Below are 15,513 nucleotides of genomic sequence, written 5' to 3' on the forward strand. Positions count from 1 at the left end.
AAGCCATTCCTGTGCACTCTGCATATCATCACCTAGTGAGAAGACACTGTTGAGCTTTACTTTCCATAATTTCTGTTATCATAACAATAGGTATTTTGTTCTCCAAATACAAAATTATATGGAAATATTTAATATGCCTTTTTAAACAACACAAAGCACTCCTCTCCCATTAGCAGGTTCGGAATCACTTTTCCCAGAGGAAGGAAGATGATGACAGGGTGGTTGGCATGATTAGGCATCACATTTTGGCTGTGAGCTTCCTGGGAGCCAAGGCAAAAAGGAACCATGATGGTTTATACCGTTCAAATTATCTGTTAAAAGCGAACACATTAGTTGTTCAAGGGAGATGCCCTTTATTTTCTTTTGAAGGGCAGAGATGCCAAAAACCCACAGTGAGCCGAGGGAGCATCTGAACCAGTCCTGGCTGCCTGCCCCCTCCCCTCCATCAGCCCGTGGTAGATGGACTGATGGGCTGGTGGGAAGAAGTTCTCCCCCCACATCGAGATCTCATGGGGACTCAGAAAGCACCTGAAAGTTAAGATTATGATGTCTCCCATGGGGGAAGGGGACGCTGTGGGAGGGACTGCAGGATGGGGCCTGATGGAGGCCAAGGCAGCACCTCACAGGCTCAGCGGAGCCAAACTGCTCAGCAGGGGAACAGCTGGGCCCTGGGAAAAATGCCCCTGTCCTGTGCTGAGAGGACGGACGCCAGCACCTTACACCTGTCCACTGAACCAGCCCGTTGCCGCAACGCTGGCCTCCACCAGCTCAGAGGCTGGTGAACTGGAGAACCAGGACAGACACACCCCATCCCCACCCCTAGAGCCTTGGGGCTGGAAAACACCCCTCACCAAATTCCAAATTCAGATACCCAGAGATGAGGTGGGGAGGGAGGCTTCTTGAGCAAGGGGAAAAATCGCTTCCATAAGGAATTTGAAACGGATGTCCCCAAACAGACCAAGTAAATGCAGAAGATTCCGAATCAACCCAGAAGAGGCAAAGTTACCTTTAAATGGCACAATCAAGGGGAATGAAGTTTGGTTCTCCACAATAATTAAAAAACCTGTTTTATACATCTGAGTGAGATGTGTACATTTCAAGCCTCTCCCCACTTGCGACACATGATTACCTGAAAAAATAGTCTTCCGATCAATTGGATTTTTCTCTTTAACTCAGATAATCAGGAAAAAAATGATTACAGATATTTTCCAAGAAAAAAATGTTAGATGCAACCTTTTGAACTCTTTCTCCTCGACATAAAAGTTGTATGTGGGACCCTATGCCCAGCCATCAATAATTTACTCTCCGCTTTCTCATTATCAAAACTTTTTGTTGCTATACCAAAACTGGTAGGCAGGAGCCTTAAAATCCATCATGCCACACCTCTCTTTGTCTTTTTATTTGTTAACCACATTAAATGTCTGACAACACATTTAATTCTTGGGTTTTTTTTTTCTTTAAAGTTTAGATTCAAAGCTCAGCATTTAACAAAGAAAAAATCTTTCAAATAATAGGATGCTAAGCATATGTTTCAAAATCAATTAACCTTGTCTTTTCTAATTTCATACTAATTGTGAAGATATTAGTAGGTGAAGACCAGTCCTAGAAAGGTGAGGTGTCATAAGCAGGCAGACACGGCTATATCCCTAGTTCCCCACCCACCAGAAGCAAGAAGTTGGGGAAGTCACTGTAAGTCTTCAAACATCAGTTTTCCTCACCTGTAAAATGGGGATGATACTAGTACCTATCTCAAAGGGATGCTTTGACCGCTAAAGATGCATGTCAAATGCTTAGCACAGCCTGCTGTGAGGCAGCAACAAACATCTGCGCTGCTACTTGTTTTACTGTTGTTTTTATGACTTACCTTTTTTGGGGGTCTGTCATAATCCAGGTTGGGACATCAGAAATTGAGCTTAACCAACTAAACAGAATTTGATGGGAAGGGACCATGGAAGGTACTGAAAAATTAATGTTTCCATACTATATTCTATAAAGAAAACGAGACCAAGGCATTCATTCTGTAAATTAAGTGAAACGTATTTTAAAACAAAGTATTTTCCCTTTCTATTAAAATATTTTCTTACGAAAAATATCTGTAAATAAAGTGATAAATATGAAACTACTAAGAAGTTCATAACACAAAAGCTAATTTGCAATACCTTTTGTTTTTAAAGATAGAATTGGAGCCCGAAACAATTCACATGGTGGGGGCAACGGCCAAGCGTTTTAAAATGCAGGGAGACAAGTCCAAGTGAGAAACATTTTGGCTCCGAGGATGCCTTCTTCTTCATGTTCTCAAAACAAAGAACAACAGTATTTCTAAGTTAGGTCAAATTCCTACAATTCATGAAATTGAAACGAGTGATAGGAAAAACCAGCTGACGTTTTGTGGTTTTCTGGTGAGAAAAGAACAGCCACTCAGCGCCAGAGATTATCTATGAAGTAAGGAAGAAGAAAAATATCTATTATGGCTATTATACTTTATGCCTAAGAAACCAGGAAAAGCCACAAACCATAGCCCCAGGGCCTGAGGGTGGGCAGGGTCAGCTGATCACAGAGAATTAGTCTAAGCACCCCATGACCTCCAGGCAAAATTGGCGGGAGAGAGGAGAGCCATGAAAATGCAGTGGGGGGGGATATAGGGTCGCCAGAAGATGGATTTCTCCCGACTAAACCAAAGACTGTTGGGCCGGCGAGGCTGGCCTGGCTGGTGCCTAGGATAGGACCCTGTAAAAAGCGAGCTTGGGACTTCCTAATAACTGAGCTACTGCAGCTAGTGGGTGCGAAATGCCAGGTTCCCGCTGCCAGCACATCTAGTGGTGTCCGCTGAAGTTTAAAATCGTATTTAATTAAAAAACAACCGCCAGAAGCCACGACCTCCCCATCGCCTGGCAGGCATGCCACACCCGAGGGGCACTTTAGCGAACATGCAGTGAGGATCCATTCCCTGCAGCGGGCTGGTGCAAGATTTTTTGGGTAAGACTGTTAATATGGACTCGGCAGCCGAGAAGCAGAGCTCTTCAGGTTGCAGAAAAGGGCTCCGCAGCTCGGCGGGCCTTCCCTCCGGACCCCGGGCCCTGGCTTGACGCTTTCCCCCTCGGTAGGGTGTGCGGCTCTCCGGGTACGGAGGAGGCCAAGCCGCGCGACTGGTGCTCGGAAGGGCCGTCCCTGTGGCCTTCAAAGGCCGGACCTTAGACCCCTCCCCGCGCTTCTCCTCAACATCTCAATCCGGCTGGTAACATCTCCATGTGGCTTTTAACAATCGAGCCTAATGGCTCTGGGAGGCCGCGCCGGCGACCTCGGGAAGTGAGGCGCGCGAGTTTGGGGGGCCCTGGGCGTCGGGGGAAGAGCTCTCCCTCCCGGAACCCGGCGCTGCCACGCCGCGGGCCACGGGCACCGAATTCACCCAGGTGCGGTCTCGCCGCCAGCAGCCGTTGGGCCCGGGATCCCCCGGCTTCTGTGTGCACTCTCAACCCGGGGGCACCGGGGGCGTCCTGGCCGTGCGGGCTGCGGCCCGGGACAGGATGCCCCGCAAGCCCAGGACCCCGATTCTCCGGCCCCCCAGGCCGCAGCGCCCCTCCCCCACCCCGGCGCGCGCCGGGACTCCGACCCCAGGGCGGGCCTTTAAAAATAGCCGGGAAAGAGCCAAGCAGCAGGAAGGAAACATTTTTCTTTTTTTTTTTCCTCTTTTTTTTTTTTTTAGCTGTGTTAAAAATGTTTGCTCCTTAGAGGGAACACACCCGCTGCAAGTCCCAGCACACAGGGTGCCCTTCCCGCGGACCCTCTGCCATCGCCGCCTCTAGGCCCAGACGCGGACAGGTCCTCCCCGGATGAGGGGAGCGTAAGTGCGCGGCGGCCGGCCACGCCTGACCCGCGGGCTGGGAAGGCAGAAGCGGCCGGCGCGGGGGCCCAGGAGGAAGTTGGAGCCGCGGGGCCCGGGAGGGGGCGGGTCGGGGCCGCAGGCCCGAGGCGGAGACCGAGGGGGGGGCCACCCTGGGCGCCACGCGCGGCCCCCCGGGCTCCGCCTTCCCCCACGTGGCGGGCCGCCGGGAGCCCCACGCGGAAGGGGCGGCCGAGGCAGGAGGGACCCCCACCCGGGCGCCTCTGGAGGGCGGCCGGGGCGGGGCGGGGCCGGCCGGGGAGTGCCCGCCGTGCCGGCCCCCTCGCCTGCCCCGCCGCGCCTGTTTGCACTTTCGCGGAGCCACTAATCCCCCGAGAGAGCGATTGTAGTGAGGAGTAGCTGTAGGGGGCGAGGCCGGCCATGTGGGGTTGTGTCATGTTTGCAAAGAGAGAACCCCCGCCTTTGCCCAAAGAAAAAAAAAATAGGAGCGAGGAGGTGAGCGAGCGGCGACCCTCACCTCCCCTCCCGCCTCGCTCCTGCGCAGCCGGCCGGGCACCGGGAGGCGCGGCCCGCGCCGCTTCTTTCCCTTTCCTTTTCTCTCCGGTCTTTTCCTCCTTTTCCCCGGAGGAGAAACAAATAAAAGAAAAGCAAATAGCCGGGAGGCGCTCGGCATCCAGGACGTTCCCTTCCGGATCCAAGTTGGAATTAGCATCCCCTTGGGGGTGAGCGCGGCGCGGGGCGGGCGCGGGTCCGGGGACCCCCAGCGCAGCCCCCTTCCCGCGGGCGGCCGTGGGGGCCGAGGGGGTGGTGGGGGGCTTGGGAGCGGGTGGGCGGAGGAAGGGGCGGGGGGCGGGGTGGGTGGAGAAGTAGGAAGAGGCTCGGCGGCGAGGGGAGGAGGAAGGGAAAGGAAGGGAAGGGGAGGGGAGGGGAAAGGAGGGAAGGGAAGGGAGGGGAGGGAGGGGAGGAGGAGGGGCGGGGAGCTGGAGAGATTAAGTTTTTGTGTGTGTGTCCCTGTGTGCGTGTGTCATTTTAAGGTGGCTCGGGAGCGGCCCGGAGGAGCTGGCGGCAGCCCGAGGAGCGAGGGACCGAGCCGGGAGCCATGCCGCGCTGAGGGGGGGCCGCACAGCCGCCGCCGCCACCGCCACCACCCCCGCCGCCGGGTGGGGTGGGAGGGGCGGGAGCCGCCGCCGCCGCCACCTCCCGGGTGGGCGCCCTTCGCCGTGGACGCCGGCGGCCCGGGACGAGGTAAGGAGGGCCCCGGGGGAGGGCTGGGGCGCCGCCGCCCCCGCCTCACCTGCGGCCGCGAGCTGGGGGCGCCGCCGCGCCCGCGCCTCACTGCGCCACTCCGGGAGGAGGAGGAGGGCGAAGGACACGGAGTCGGCATCCGAGGACATCTTTGGTCCGTGTCCCCGACCGGGTGTCCCCGCTCGGCGCCCGGGGGTGGGCCCCCCAGCCCCGGGGGTCTCCGCCCTGCGGCCCCCCGCCAGCCGATCGCGCCGCTGGCCGCCGTTTGCGCGAGGATATTTGTTGTTGTGATGCGAGTTGATGAATGCGAAGTAGGCGCGTCACCTTCCTTCCCATCAGGATTGGCAAAAAAAAAAAAAAAGAAGCCCCGAGTGCGGCGGGCGTCTCGGCCATGGTTTCCTAGGTGTTCCGGGCTCCTGCACCCGAGCCCGGTGGGTGCGAGCGCTGGGGCGCCGGCGACACCGGGCAGAGCGCGCGCGCGCCGCGGGGACACTACGGCCGGATTCCCGGGGCCGGGAGTCCGAGCGCGCCAGGATGCAGCGAGACGATGCGCCTGCGGGGGCCGGGCCGCGGGGGGTGGGGGGTCGGGGCCGGGCCAGTCGGGGTGTGCGGCCCGGGGCCCGACCGGGCGCGGCCCCAGTCGGCGGGGAGGCCCGCGCGGCGCCCCCGGGCGCAAGTGAAAGCCGGGAAGGAGGCGAAGTTGGAACCCTTTTGTTTTGCCGGCCCCGCATTGTTGGCCGCTCCGGGCAGCCCGGCCCCATCTGCCGCCTCGCGGGGGCCCGGCCCGCCAAAGTCGCGGGCTGAGCGGGCGGCCGGGGCGGGCGGGCGGGCGCGAGCGGGGGCCGGGCCGGCCGGGCGTTTCCTCCGCCGGGCCGCGCTCCGCGGGCACCACTTCCTCCTCGCCCTCCGCCGCCAACGCCGCCGCCCGCCGCGAGCCCGGCCCTCCCGCCTTTCCCCGCCCGGGCCGCACTTTTCGGGTGGGTCGGACCAAAAGAAAAAGTTTAGCAGAAGGGGCAGGATGAGGGCGCGCCCAGGGCGGCGGCGGCGGGCGGCGGGGACCCGGCGCGGCGCGGGGACAGTCGGGGCGCCGTGGCCGCCGCCGCCTCCGCGGCGCAGGACGGACTGCGCGGCCGAGGGGAAGCGCCTTTCTTTCTCTCCCGGGCGTTCTCCCCAGCGCCCCGGGGCGAGTCGGGGAGAGGCGCGCGGGAGTCGAGGCGCGCCGCGGCCTTTCTCCCGGCGCGGGGCCGGCGGCGTGGCCGGCCGCCCGCAGCCCCACGCCGCGCCTCGCGCTCGGAGGCCGCGGGCCGGGGAGCTCGGCGCGGTCACCGCCGGCCGCGCCGAGACCCACAGGCGCGCTCACACTCCCTCCGGTGGCTCGCTCCCTGCACGGAGACGATGGTCGCGGACGTGGAGTCTGCGTGTGCGCGCGGTGCGTGCGGTTTTTCCCCGCGAGTACTTTTTTCCGGAGGCAGCCCAAGCTTGCGTTGGCTCCAGGGATCCCCCGCGTTTGGTGGTGTACAGGAGAGACGAGGACTTTCTCGTAGAAACCCCCTCTGCGTGCTCTGGTGAGAGGCAGCTGGCGGTGGCCTACGTCGTCATGCCTGACTTCCTTGCCCTGTCCGGGTAAACAGATCTTTCTGGATTTTCCCCCCTTTTTTCTTTAATGGCTGGAGATCGGGTTAAGTTCTTAGAGAGTCAGATTTGAGTGGCTTGAAGGGTAGACAAGAGAATTCTGTTCTATAAATATGCATTGGGAATTTAAAATGCTAAGTGACTTATTTGCAATTCTGTTGGATATTCTGGAGACGGGTATATTTTTATCTGACATGGATAATTTTGAGGGGACGTATTTTGGAAAGTTTACGAAGTGATTTTTGCTGCCTCCTAACTTCCACGAAATATATCAAACTTCCAAAGAAGATACCCTTTTCTACTAAGTACTTGGGTTCAAAGACAGTTTAAAATGAGCTCGCGTGCAGTATCTTCCTCTTGGGTTCGCAAAGTAGAAAGAATCAGTTTTCACGAGCTTCTGAGAATTCCACTATTTTTTGTTGTTATTTTTAATCTGTGTCTTGCATTTTGAATTAATGGGACTTTACAAATAAAGGCTCTCGGTTTTATACTCACTTTATTTGAAAGAGTACTTCTTACTGGTCTTTAAGTAATACTCAAAATGTTAAACATTTTCAGTCAAAGCAACTTGAATATTGAAACAGAATTTCTTCTTTGTTAAGTAACAGGGACTACTGTATCCCAGAGTTGAAACACTAAAATATCCTTTTATCTGGCATTGGGTCACTGAACTGCTCTGACACTTTACTGTAAAAACCCCAAACACACCCTTTTTATTACCCCCCAAAGAAAAGTTAATGAGATGGTAGATTTCCAGCAAAAAAAAAGCAGGCCTGCCTTCTTGCAAAATATGCTTACAGTTGCCATTGAAGTTGAATGCCAGCCGCGAATGCACTTGTCTTTAGTAAAACGAGTTTAATCGTTCACACTTGATCAAGTATAACATGCCCAAACAAAGGAAATAAACCAGCATATTTCTGTAGAGCATTGAGGGGTTTAGTGTAAGTGTTGATGTTGGGTCACTCCCTCCCCCTCCCCTGCCCTAGCACTGGGGGAGAGAGAATGAAGGCAGAGGAAATTTATGGCACTGATTGGTTTTTGTGCCCCAGGGGTAGGAGACCCCAGTTAAGGCCCTGTGGAAAACAGTTATTAGAGGGAATTAAAGCATCTTGGTTTTGGAGCTTGTTTTGCTCCTGATAAAGTAGTTTGGGGTTTAATTCTTCTCCTGTTTGGGAGTACTACGGGGTATGTTGCCCCCCTCCTCCCTTCTAATTGTCCATTTTTGGGGCAGGGCAGAGTGGCTCTGCAGATTCAGCCCAGAGCTCTGTGAGTTATTTGCAGTTTCACTTGGGGTCTTTGAAACTGGCCCTTGAATGGGTGTTCTGGGGGGAGGGGCTGGGTGAATTACTTTTTCTTAACTGTGATTTTAAAACAAGTTTTTTTGTCCCTGAAATTTATTTCCTTGATAGGCATGAGTTGCAATGTCTATCTGAGTCCACTTAGTCATGGCCTCAGTGAAGAAATATTTGCAAAGTGTCTCTTTTTTGTTAAGAAAGTAAAAAAGTTTGGCTACTTTTAAAAACAAACACTACTACCATTATTTAAAAAAAGAAAAAAAAAAACACAGTGACATACTCGGTGAGATATTTTGGCCTTTCAAGGCCCAGGGCACACCTGTTCCTGTCCCTGCTGGGTCTAGTTTGCTTTCCCTGGCATTGCTAATCTGATTGTGTACACAAGATGAAACAGTAAAATTGCTATCTGTGTAATTATTAACTAGTCCATCAGTTGCCCTTTCAGGGAATAATCAATAACTTCTTTCTTGATTTTTAAAATTCCAAACAGAAATTCTATTCATAAATCTGAAAAGTGTATAAAAGAGAGATGAAATGAAACAAACAACAACAGCAAGGAAAAAAAAAACCCAAAACACAAAACTACAAAATCAACCTGCAACTTTTTCAGAGTTCTAGGTAAATAAATAAGTGTATAAAATATGTACCGAACAAGCAATGCACTGGCTTTTAAAAATGCAGTATTATTGGGAACTGTTAAAATACAAAAGCAAAGGAAGCTCAGGATGGCTCACACCATTTGAAATCCCCGAGAGAGGCACCGATTCAGAATGAAAAGGACACCTCACAGGGAGTGGGCCCCGCTGAGATCTGGCACCAGAATGCCATTTGCCAACAGTTCACTTCCATCATGAATCATTTTTGAAGGCAAAGTTCTACCCTTTGCACTTAATGTTTTCCCTAAATGGAAAAATTTGAAGGAGTTTACAGCAACGGTAGTATTGTGGCCCCAGTTGTCATTTTTTACCACTGTCATTTCAATATAGAGAACCTGTCATCTTAATGCCTGTGAACATAACACAGCTTGGGTCCTTCTGTTAATAATCTTTCTACACGTGTCCCGTGTCCCTGATACAGGCCACAAATATATATTCCTACAGCACATTGGCTGGGAAGGGAAAGTTGACTGTTGGGTAGGACACACTTAGGGTGCTAGTCCCACAGTCCAGCTGATAGTGCCGTTAGAGAAGGTGGATCACATTTTTGTAGTAATTAAAAAAAGAGTGTAGTTTACTAGACTCTTTGAAAAGAAGTGCATTTGCTTTACTCAACCAAAGTGATCGATGGATGGGGAACTATTAGAATATCTTATTCCCCAAGAATCTCCCTGTGGTTTGCTAGCTAAGTAATGCTTGCTTGGACTTCCACTACTGAAAACTTTTAGTAAGCTCCTGAAAATGCTGGAATGGGAAGGTTCTCAGATTCTGTACCTTCTGAGCAGATATCAGTTTTCTCGCTTACAGCTAGTAAGCATGTCCTAATTTATACAGCCACAGTTAAAGTTGCAGCACTCTATATAAGAACAAAAAAATACACACCCACCCCCATTTTGAAGTTAATTTTTATTCAAGCCTGTTTGATGGGATATGTATCAAAGACTTAGGATTTTTTTTAAACCCTCTTTCTCGGTTGGAAAAATTATATTTAATAGTTGCTAAGAACTTCAGAGCCATTTTTAAGGTGCTCAGTGTTTCTTTTGATCATGATTTAATGACTAGTATCCAAAAGCCATCAATGTGACTCGAATGATATTCATAAATTAATGTTTGGGCACAATCTTTGGTTTGCTTTTAGCTGTCATTATTAATGTTTAAAGCCTAAATTAGGGCTGCATTCGGGCATTCAGAACTTCCCCTGTGAAAGGAAGAGCTTGCACATTGTGCAAAATAAGGGATTCGCAAATGAATACAGAATGTACAATAGAGAGAGAGCCAGGCCATTGTTTGTGTGGAATGTTGACAATGGGAGCCCAGGGACAGTTTCGCCTTCTTTCTCTAACTGTTGGCGAGCTCGAAACTTTAGGAGCCGGCTGCAGACCGGAAGGGAACCATGGGCTCTGGTTCATCTGCCTTGGCTGGGCATGGAAATTTGGGTCCCCTTCCCAAAGGGCTGCTGTTTTGGATTGCTAAGGGACTCGGTCTGCTCTCTCTCCTGCTTTTTTGAGGAAAGGTTCTTAAAGCAGATAATAGAGTTCTTGAAAGAAAAGTGTAGAAAGCAAACTTTTCTCCCTTGATATGCAAGTTTAAGAAATGATATTGAAGTAGAAATGGAGGCATCCTAAGTCACAGGAAGCACGTGTGTTTATTTTTATTACTCTCCTCACTTTAAAGTAGATTTTCATGTTTGTAGTATTAGGGAAAGTGCTGCTAAAATGTGTATTTGCCGGTTTTTCATGTTTTGGAAAAAAGATCTGCTGTATTGCATCTTCTTCCTCCTGCTTCTGCTCCCACTTGGGACCCAGGTCCCAGAGAGGAGCCAACTTGTAGCTAAAATGACATGCATTCTTAGTGCCTTTTAAATAATCCCCACCCTAAGTGGAAGCAATGTGGATATTGCCCATTGCTTGGTTTTAGCAAGGTACCTTGGTACTGAACTTGGTGGGTGGGGTGGGGAGGGGCAGTTGCTCTTTCCCCCTGGATCCATTCTAGCCCCTTTGAGTAAATGTTCCAGAAATGACCTGATTTAGCTGTTTGACTAAATTTAACAGATGATTGCCTAGAATTGGCTTAATATTTACAAAATATCGTTGTAAAGTTTGGGTTCTTATTAATGGGGTAAGTGATGATTTTGGTTTTATAGAGAATTGTGGCTTCTGTCCCAGGTAGTAACAGAACCTTCATTTCTCCTGTAGGTTTGTTGGTGCTTAAATGATGTTAAACCTGAATAGGATTTGTTGCTTGGGCCTACTGGTCAACTTTGCTTTGGTTTAGTTGCCATTCTCTGGAAACCCTGAAAAGTGTCACGGGGGGCAGGTGGGGGAGACACAATGCTTTTTATCCCTTGTGTTTCTCGAAATCTTTCTCATTTGTAAAATACAACAGAATAGACCCTCCATTCTGTTGTTGCTTTTAGTCCCTTCAAAAGAGCCACTCAGAAATGTGTTTCCTACATTAAAATAAACCCTTAATTATGAGCTAAGAGATACTGTCAACTGTCTTAAGCTTGTCTGCGTGGAAGTAGTGGTAATATTTCTGTGTCTCATTCCAACTCAGGTTGGGGCATAAACTTGGAAGGGCCCTTTTAAAGGGTGTGTGGTTATAGATTGTGTGTGGGGATCTTTCTGCAGTACCTTGCTACGTAAAAGGGTTGTAAACTCTTGCTAATCACCGCTGCGCTCCAGCCATGCCTGAAATCTTGGCCTCCAGCAATCCATCCAAGCCCAGGACAAACAAAAACTTCATTGTGGAGACTTGGAATCCCAAGAAGTTTCTCTGGAAGGAACCTTACTTATATCTAGATCATAGAGGTCAACTCCTCTGGCCTAATGGTATTTTCTCCCCCAATATGGTCATATAAAAATGTTGAGGCTAGCAAAGAATCATTTTATCTGGTCTGAATAGCCAGATTCAAAACAGGAGGTGATAGTATTGTACCTGTCCCTGGCATGTGTGGGAGGTGAGGGAGGGGTGTGGAAGGGGAGGAGGGGGGAGTGAGCAAGTGAAGTTCCTTTGCTGGAGGGGGCAAGAGGCCAGGAAGGGATTTTGTGCACTTTTCAGCGGGGCCAGTCTACAAGTGCAAACAAAGTCATAGCTTGCCCCCTGCTTGCTCAGGCCCAGGTGGGCTGTGGCCAGGGTGGGGGCATTCTCACATGTTGACAGCCACCCCTTTGCAGGGCCCAGATCTTGGAGAGAGTCTGGATGATGTATATTGCAGTGAGCTCTGGGGCCTGCCCATCTGGAAGGCGGCCAGAGCCAGCAGCGAGCAGGGCCCGGGAGAGCTTTTAAAACCATGTCCCAAGAATGATTGAGGGATCTGAGAAGGTTCAGCCTGGAGTGGAGCAGCCCCCAGAGAGCACTCCTGGTCTTACTCTGCTCCCAGGGATTGAGTGCAGGTGACATGAGGGTGCCCTTGGGGCTCAGACATCTCCCATTGGCAGAGCTTGGATGACTACTGGGTCCTCGTGTGGGGGGATTGAGTGCAGGTGACACGAGGGTGCCCTTGGGGCTCAGACATCTCCCATTGGCAGAGCTTGGATGACTACTGGGTCCTCATGTGGGCAGAGACCCCAAAGACCCATGTTTGCAGGCATCTGCCCAGTGGACGAGGGGACAGTGCCACCAAAGCCTGAACCAGGTCTGTGATGTCTGCTCAGTGGGGATGACAAATGATATTTTGAATTCTGCTTCGTTCTTTCTGTAATGACTTTGAGCTGCCTTCTTGCACAGTAGGTGAATTGTGGTTAGCAGGGCCAGCCCTACTGCTCCATCCAGCTTCTTGGGCACTGGGTGGAATGCAAGGCTCAGTGTGGGTGGCAAAGCCAGAGTGATGTTTTCTACCCTTAATTCCTTCTTATCCCAGGAGCACCCTGAGATGGACGTGTTTCCTGTTCCCCCGCTGCTTTCAGGTTATGGAATAGAAGTCACTCGGGAGGGCAGTCAGTAAGGAGTATATTTTGCTGTACAGATATCATTATACACATATAAGTGCCTACAAGCAAAATCCTGGAATGTTTTTGATCTTAAAAACATTTCACAGCCATTAATCTTCACGACGCTCCTGCGGGCTAGGTAAGCAGAGCAATTTTTTATTTTATGCGATGAAGAAATATTGAATTACTTCCGCCAAGTCATAAAGAGGCAGCTCTCCGCCTCTTGTTTCTGTAGCGCGCGGGGTGGGGGGGGCTTGCCCGGCCCGGCGAGGCCGGCTTTCGGCCTCCCGCTCGCCTTTCCATCCGGAGAGGGCCGTGGGGACTGGGGCAGGCCGGCCCGCCGGCCCTGGCTGCGCTGTGCTTGGAAGGGGCCCTGCTGCGTTTCACGGGCCGAGAACCGGGGTGCGCCTCCGTCCTGCCAGCAGGGTGGGCCGTCCGTGCTGCTGGGGTTTCAGGGCCCCAAACCCGCGGGCGAGACCCCCCCTGCGTCCTGGGGGCCCGCGGACCCCGCAGCTCCGCCCCACCTCGGTGCACCTGGCGGCCCCGCCCCTGGGATTCTGGTGCACCTGGTGACTCCGCCCCTCTCCCTGGTGTACCTGGAGGCCCCGCCCCCGGGGGCTGGAGTACCTGGTGGCTCCGCCCCTCTTCCTGGTGTACATGGAGGCCCCGCCCCCCAGAGGCTGGAGTACCTGGTGGCTCCACCCCACCTCGGTGCACCTGGTGGCTCCGCCCCCCGGAGGCTGGGGTACCTGGTGGCTCCGCCCCTCTCTGGTGTACCTGGAGGCCCCGCCCCCCGGGGGCTGGAGTAGCTGGTGGCTCCACCTCACCCCCCAGCAGCCCGCAGGTGCACCTGGCGGGGGCCCCCTCCCCTCCCCACCCAAGGCCGGTGTGCCTGGCGGGCCCGGCCCTCCCCAAGCCCCCTCCCCGCCCCCAGCCCAGAGTACCTGTCCCCGCCGGAAACGCTGCCTCCTGCGGCCACCGTGCTGGCCTTGCCTTTTCACTTGTAAATGGAGCGGCTCCCCGCCGCGGGAAGTCGTTGAGAGCTGATAGAAATGGACCCGGCCCCCCGGTGCCCACTTCCTCCCGCCTCCGCTGCCGCCGGCCTTTGTGCGGGGCGCTCCTCGCTGACCGGACCCGGGAAGGAGACCGCGCGGGACGCCGAGGCGGCCTGGAACCCGCGGACCCGGCCCAGCGGAACCAGGTATCTGGCTGGGCCACCCCACCCCCCAGCGATCCCTGACCCCTAAGCCTCGGGCTCTCTCGGCCCTGGCCACACGGGGAGGTTTGTTGATGGCAGGGATGGTGGCGGGAGGCGAGCAGGCAGATCGCCGCCGCGCTGCGGCCTGGGCAGCCTGGGATCCGCCCCCTGGGCGGTGTTTGCAGAGGCCCATCCGGCCGACAGAATCTGGGCATTTTACTTGTACCAGTGGAGCGGTAGTCGTTGCTACCCCATACTACCAGGGCTACCAGGACGCTCGGGAATGGTCTTTTCACAGCTGCCCGGCTTGCTGGAGTTTTCGCAAGTAAGGACAAGTGGCACTTGTCTCCCGCTTACTTGCCTCTTTTCCTGGGAGCTTTTTGCACTTGCAGCTTTCACTTGGACGCTGCCAGGGCGCCTGGCTTGTGAGTGGTAAGGCTAGGATGGATCCTGGGCTTTTACTCTTTGCACCCTTCTTTGGAGAATTATTTCTATGTGGTTGGGTTTTTCTACTCTTTTTTGCAAATTTATTGTGGTACTCAAGAAACTCAAACTGGCCATTGAAGTATTGTAACTACCGTTTTTTTGAGCATTTGCCTAGTATCTGGCCCTCCCTGGTAGACACCTGGTGTGTTGTTGCAGTTGATTCTCACTCACCAGGTGGGGTGGTTAAGCACTGGGGGCGCCCGGATGGTGCACCCAGGACCTCGTGTTGGGTAAGGGACAGAGCTAGGATTCCAACCAGACTGATGGAATCTGAAGTTCTTCCCTTCATTGTGTTAGAGATTCAGGGAGGGAGAACTGTCACTCTAGCTTGGGGTTGGAGCCTCTCCTGGCCCACCCAGACAGCCAGGAGAATTCCCAGCTTGCTGTCCTCGTGATGCTGTCCCGTTCTGGGGATTCAGATGGTCTTCTCAGAAACAAAATACTTTTCTCTCTCAGGCCAGATTACACAGGGTATAAGTCTGGCTTGTTTTGATTTCCTTCTTTGATTAGTGATCTTTTTGTTAGGATATCAGGACCTGTAATGCTGAGGAGGGGTTTTAGGTGATGTTTTGAACAGACCTGGTGTAAGAGTCACCTTGCTTTGGGGTGAATGAGATCAGCGTGTGTCCCCATTGGAAGCCGGAGGCAGGCAGGATCGTCAGGGCCCTCGTGGGCTGCTGGGGAAGGTCCGGCCCTGGCCCAGGCACACCTGTCCTGAATGGGCTGCAGAGAGCCAGCCAGGCACGGTGCTGAGACCTCGTGGTTTCTTTACCCTTGCAGAAGTACAAGTGATCTTCGCTGTTATACCGATGAAGAAACTGAAGTATTGAGGGGCCAAGTGAGGGAGTCAGAAGTCCATGGAGCTAGTTCCAACTCCCCTAGGCCCGGCTTTCTCTGGAATTGATGGGGGCTCCTTTCGGCTTTTGTCTGGCACTTGAGGACATTTGGGAGTGGCTTTGCCACCCAAGCCCCTTTGTCCTCCTGATCTTGGTTTCTCCCTTGCCCCCTCCCTGTGCCTCTAATATGGAACCACCCCCCTTTCACATATCCTGGATTAGGTGGATTTCACCGTGTTAGGTTTTTATGTGGTCAGATTAAGATTTTGTAGCTGGCTGTCATTTGATCAGTTGGTAAGACTCATTTTTGTGTTTGTGGTCTGGAGTTGCAGTTTTCTCAAGGCAAGTACCCTTTCTGGTGCGCTCCTCACTTAGGGGCTTGGGGCCTGTGG

At 53.1% G+C, this 15,513-nt stretch overlaps 2 protein-coding genes across 6 annotated transcripts in view; both read left to right on the forward strand.

The window, feature by feature from the left end:
- Window positions 1-4,261: 4,261 nt before the first annotated feature.
- On the forward strand, window positions 4,262-14,039 carry LOC119509825 (collagen alpha-1(I) chain-like). Its single transcript, XM_037803870.1, has 6 exons — window positions 4,262-4,336; window positions 4,876-5,397; window positions 5,490-6,709; window positions 12,837-13,346; window positions 13,436-13,802; window positions 13,899-14,039. The coding sequence occupies exons 1-6, from the start codon at window positions 4,262-4,264 to the stop codon at window positions 14,037-14,039; spliced, it is 2,835 nt and encodes a 944-aa protein (XP_037659798.1).
- Window positions 4,959-15,513, forward strand: part of CTBP2 (C-terminal binding protein 2) — a 166,776-nt gene continuing 156,221 nt past the window's right edge. For 2 of the 5 annotated variants that reach the window (XM_037804371.1, XM_037804367.1), the window contains exon 1: window positions 4,959-5,086. The gene's annotated coding sequence lies outside the window, so the exon portion shown is untranslated. Of the gene's footprint in view, window positions 5,087-5,162; window positions 5,241-13,545; window positions 13,803-15,513 lie in introns of those variants that run through there. The other 3 variants (XM_037804372.1, XM_037804370.1, XM_037804369.1) reach the window with 3 other exon arrangements.

Source organism: Choloepus didactylus, chromosome 15 (assembly GCF_015220235.1).
Source record: "Choloepus didactylus isolate mChoDid1 chromosome 15, mChoDid1.pri, whole genome shotgun sequence".
Taxonomy (NCBI): domain Eukaryota; kingdom Metazoa; phylum Chordata; class Mammalia; order Pilosa; family Megalonychidae; genus Choloepus; species Choloepus didactylus.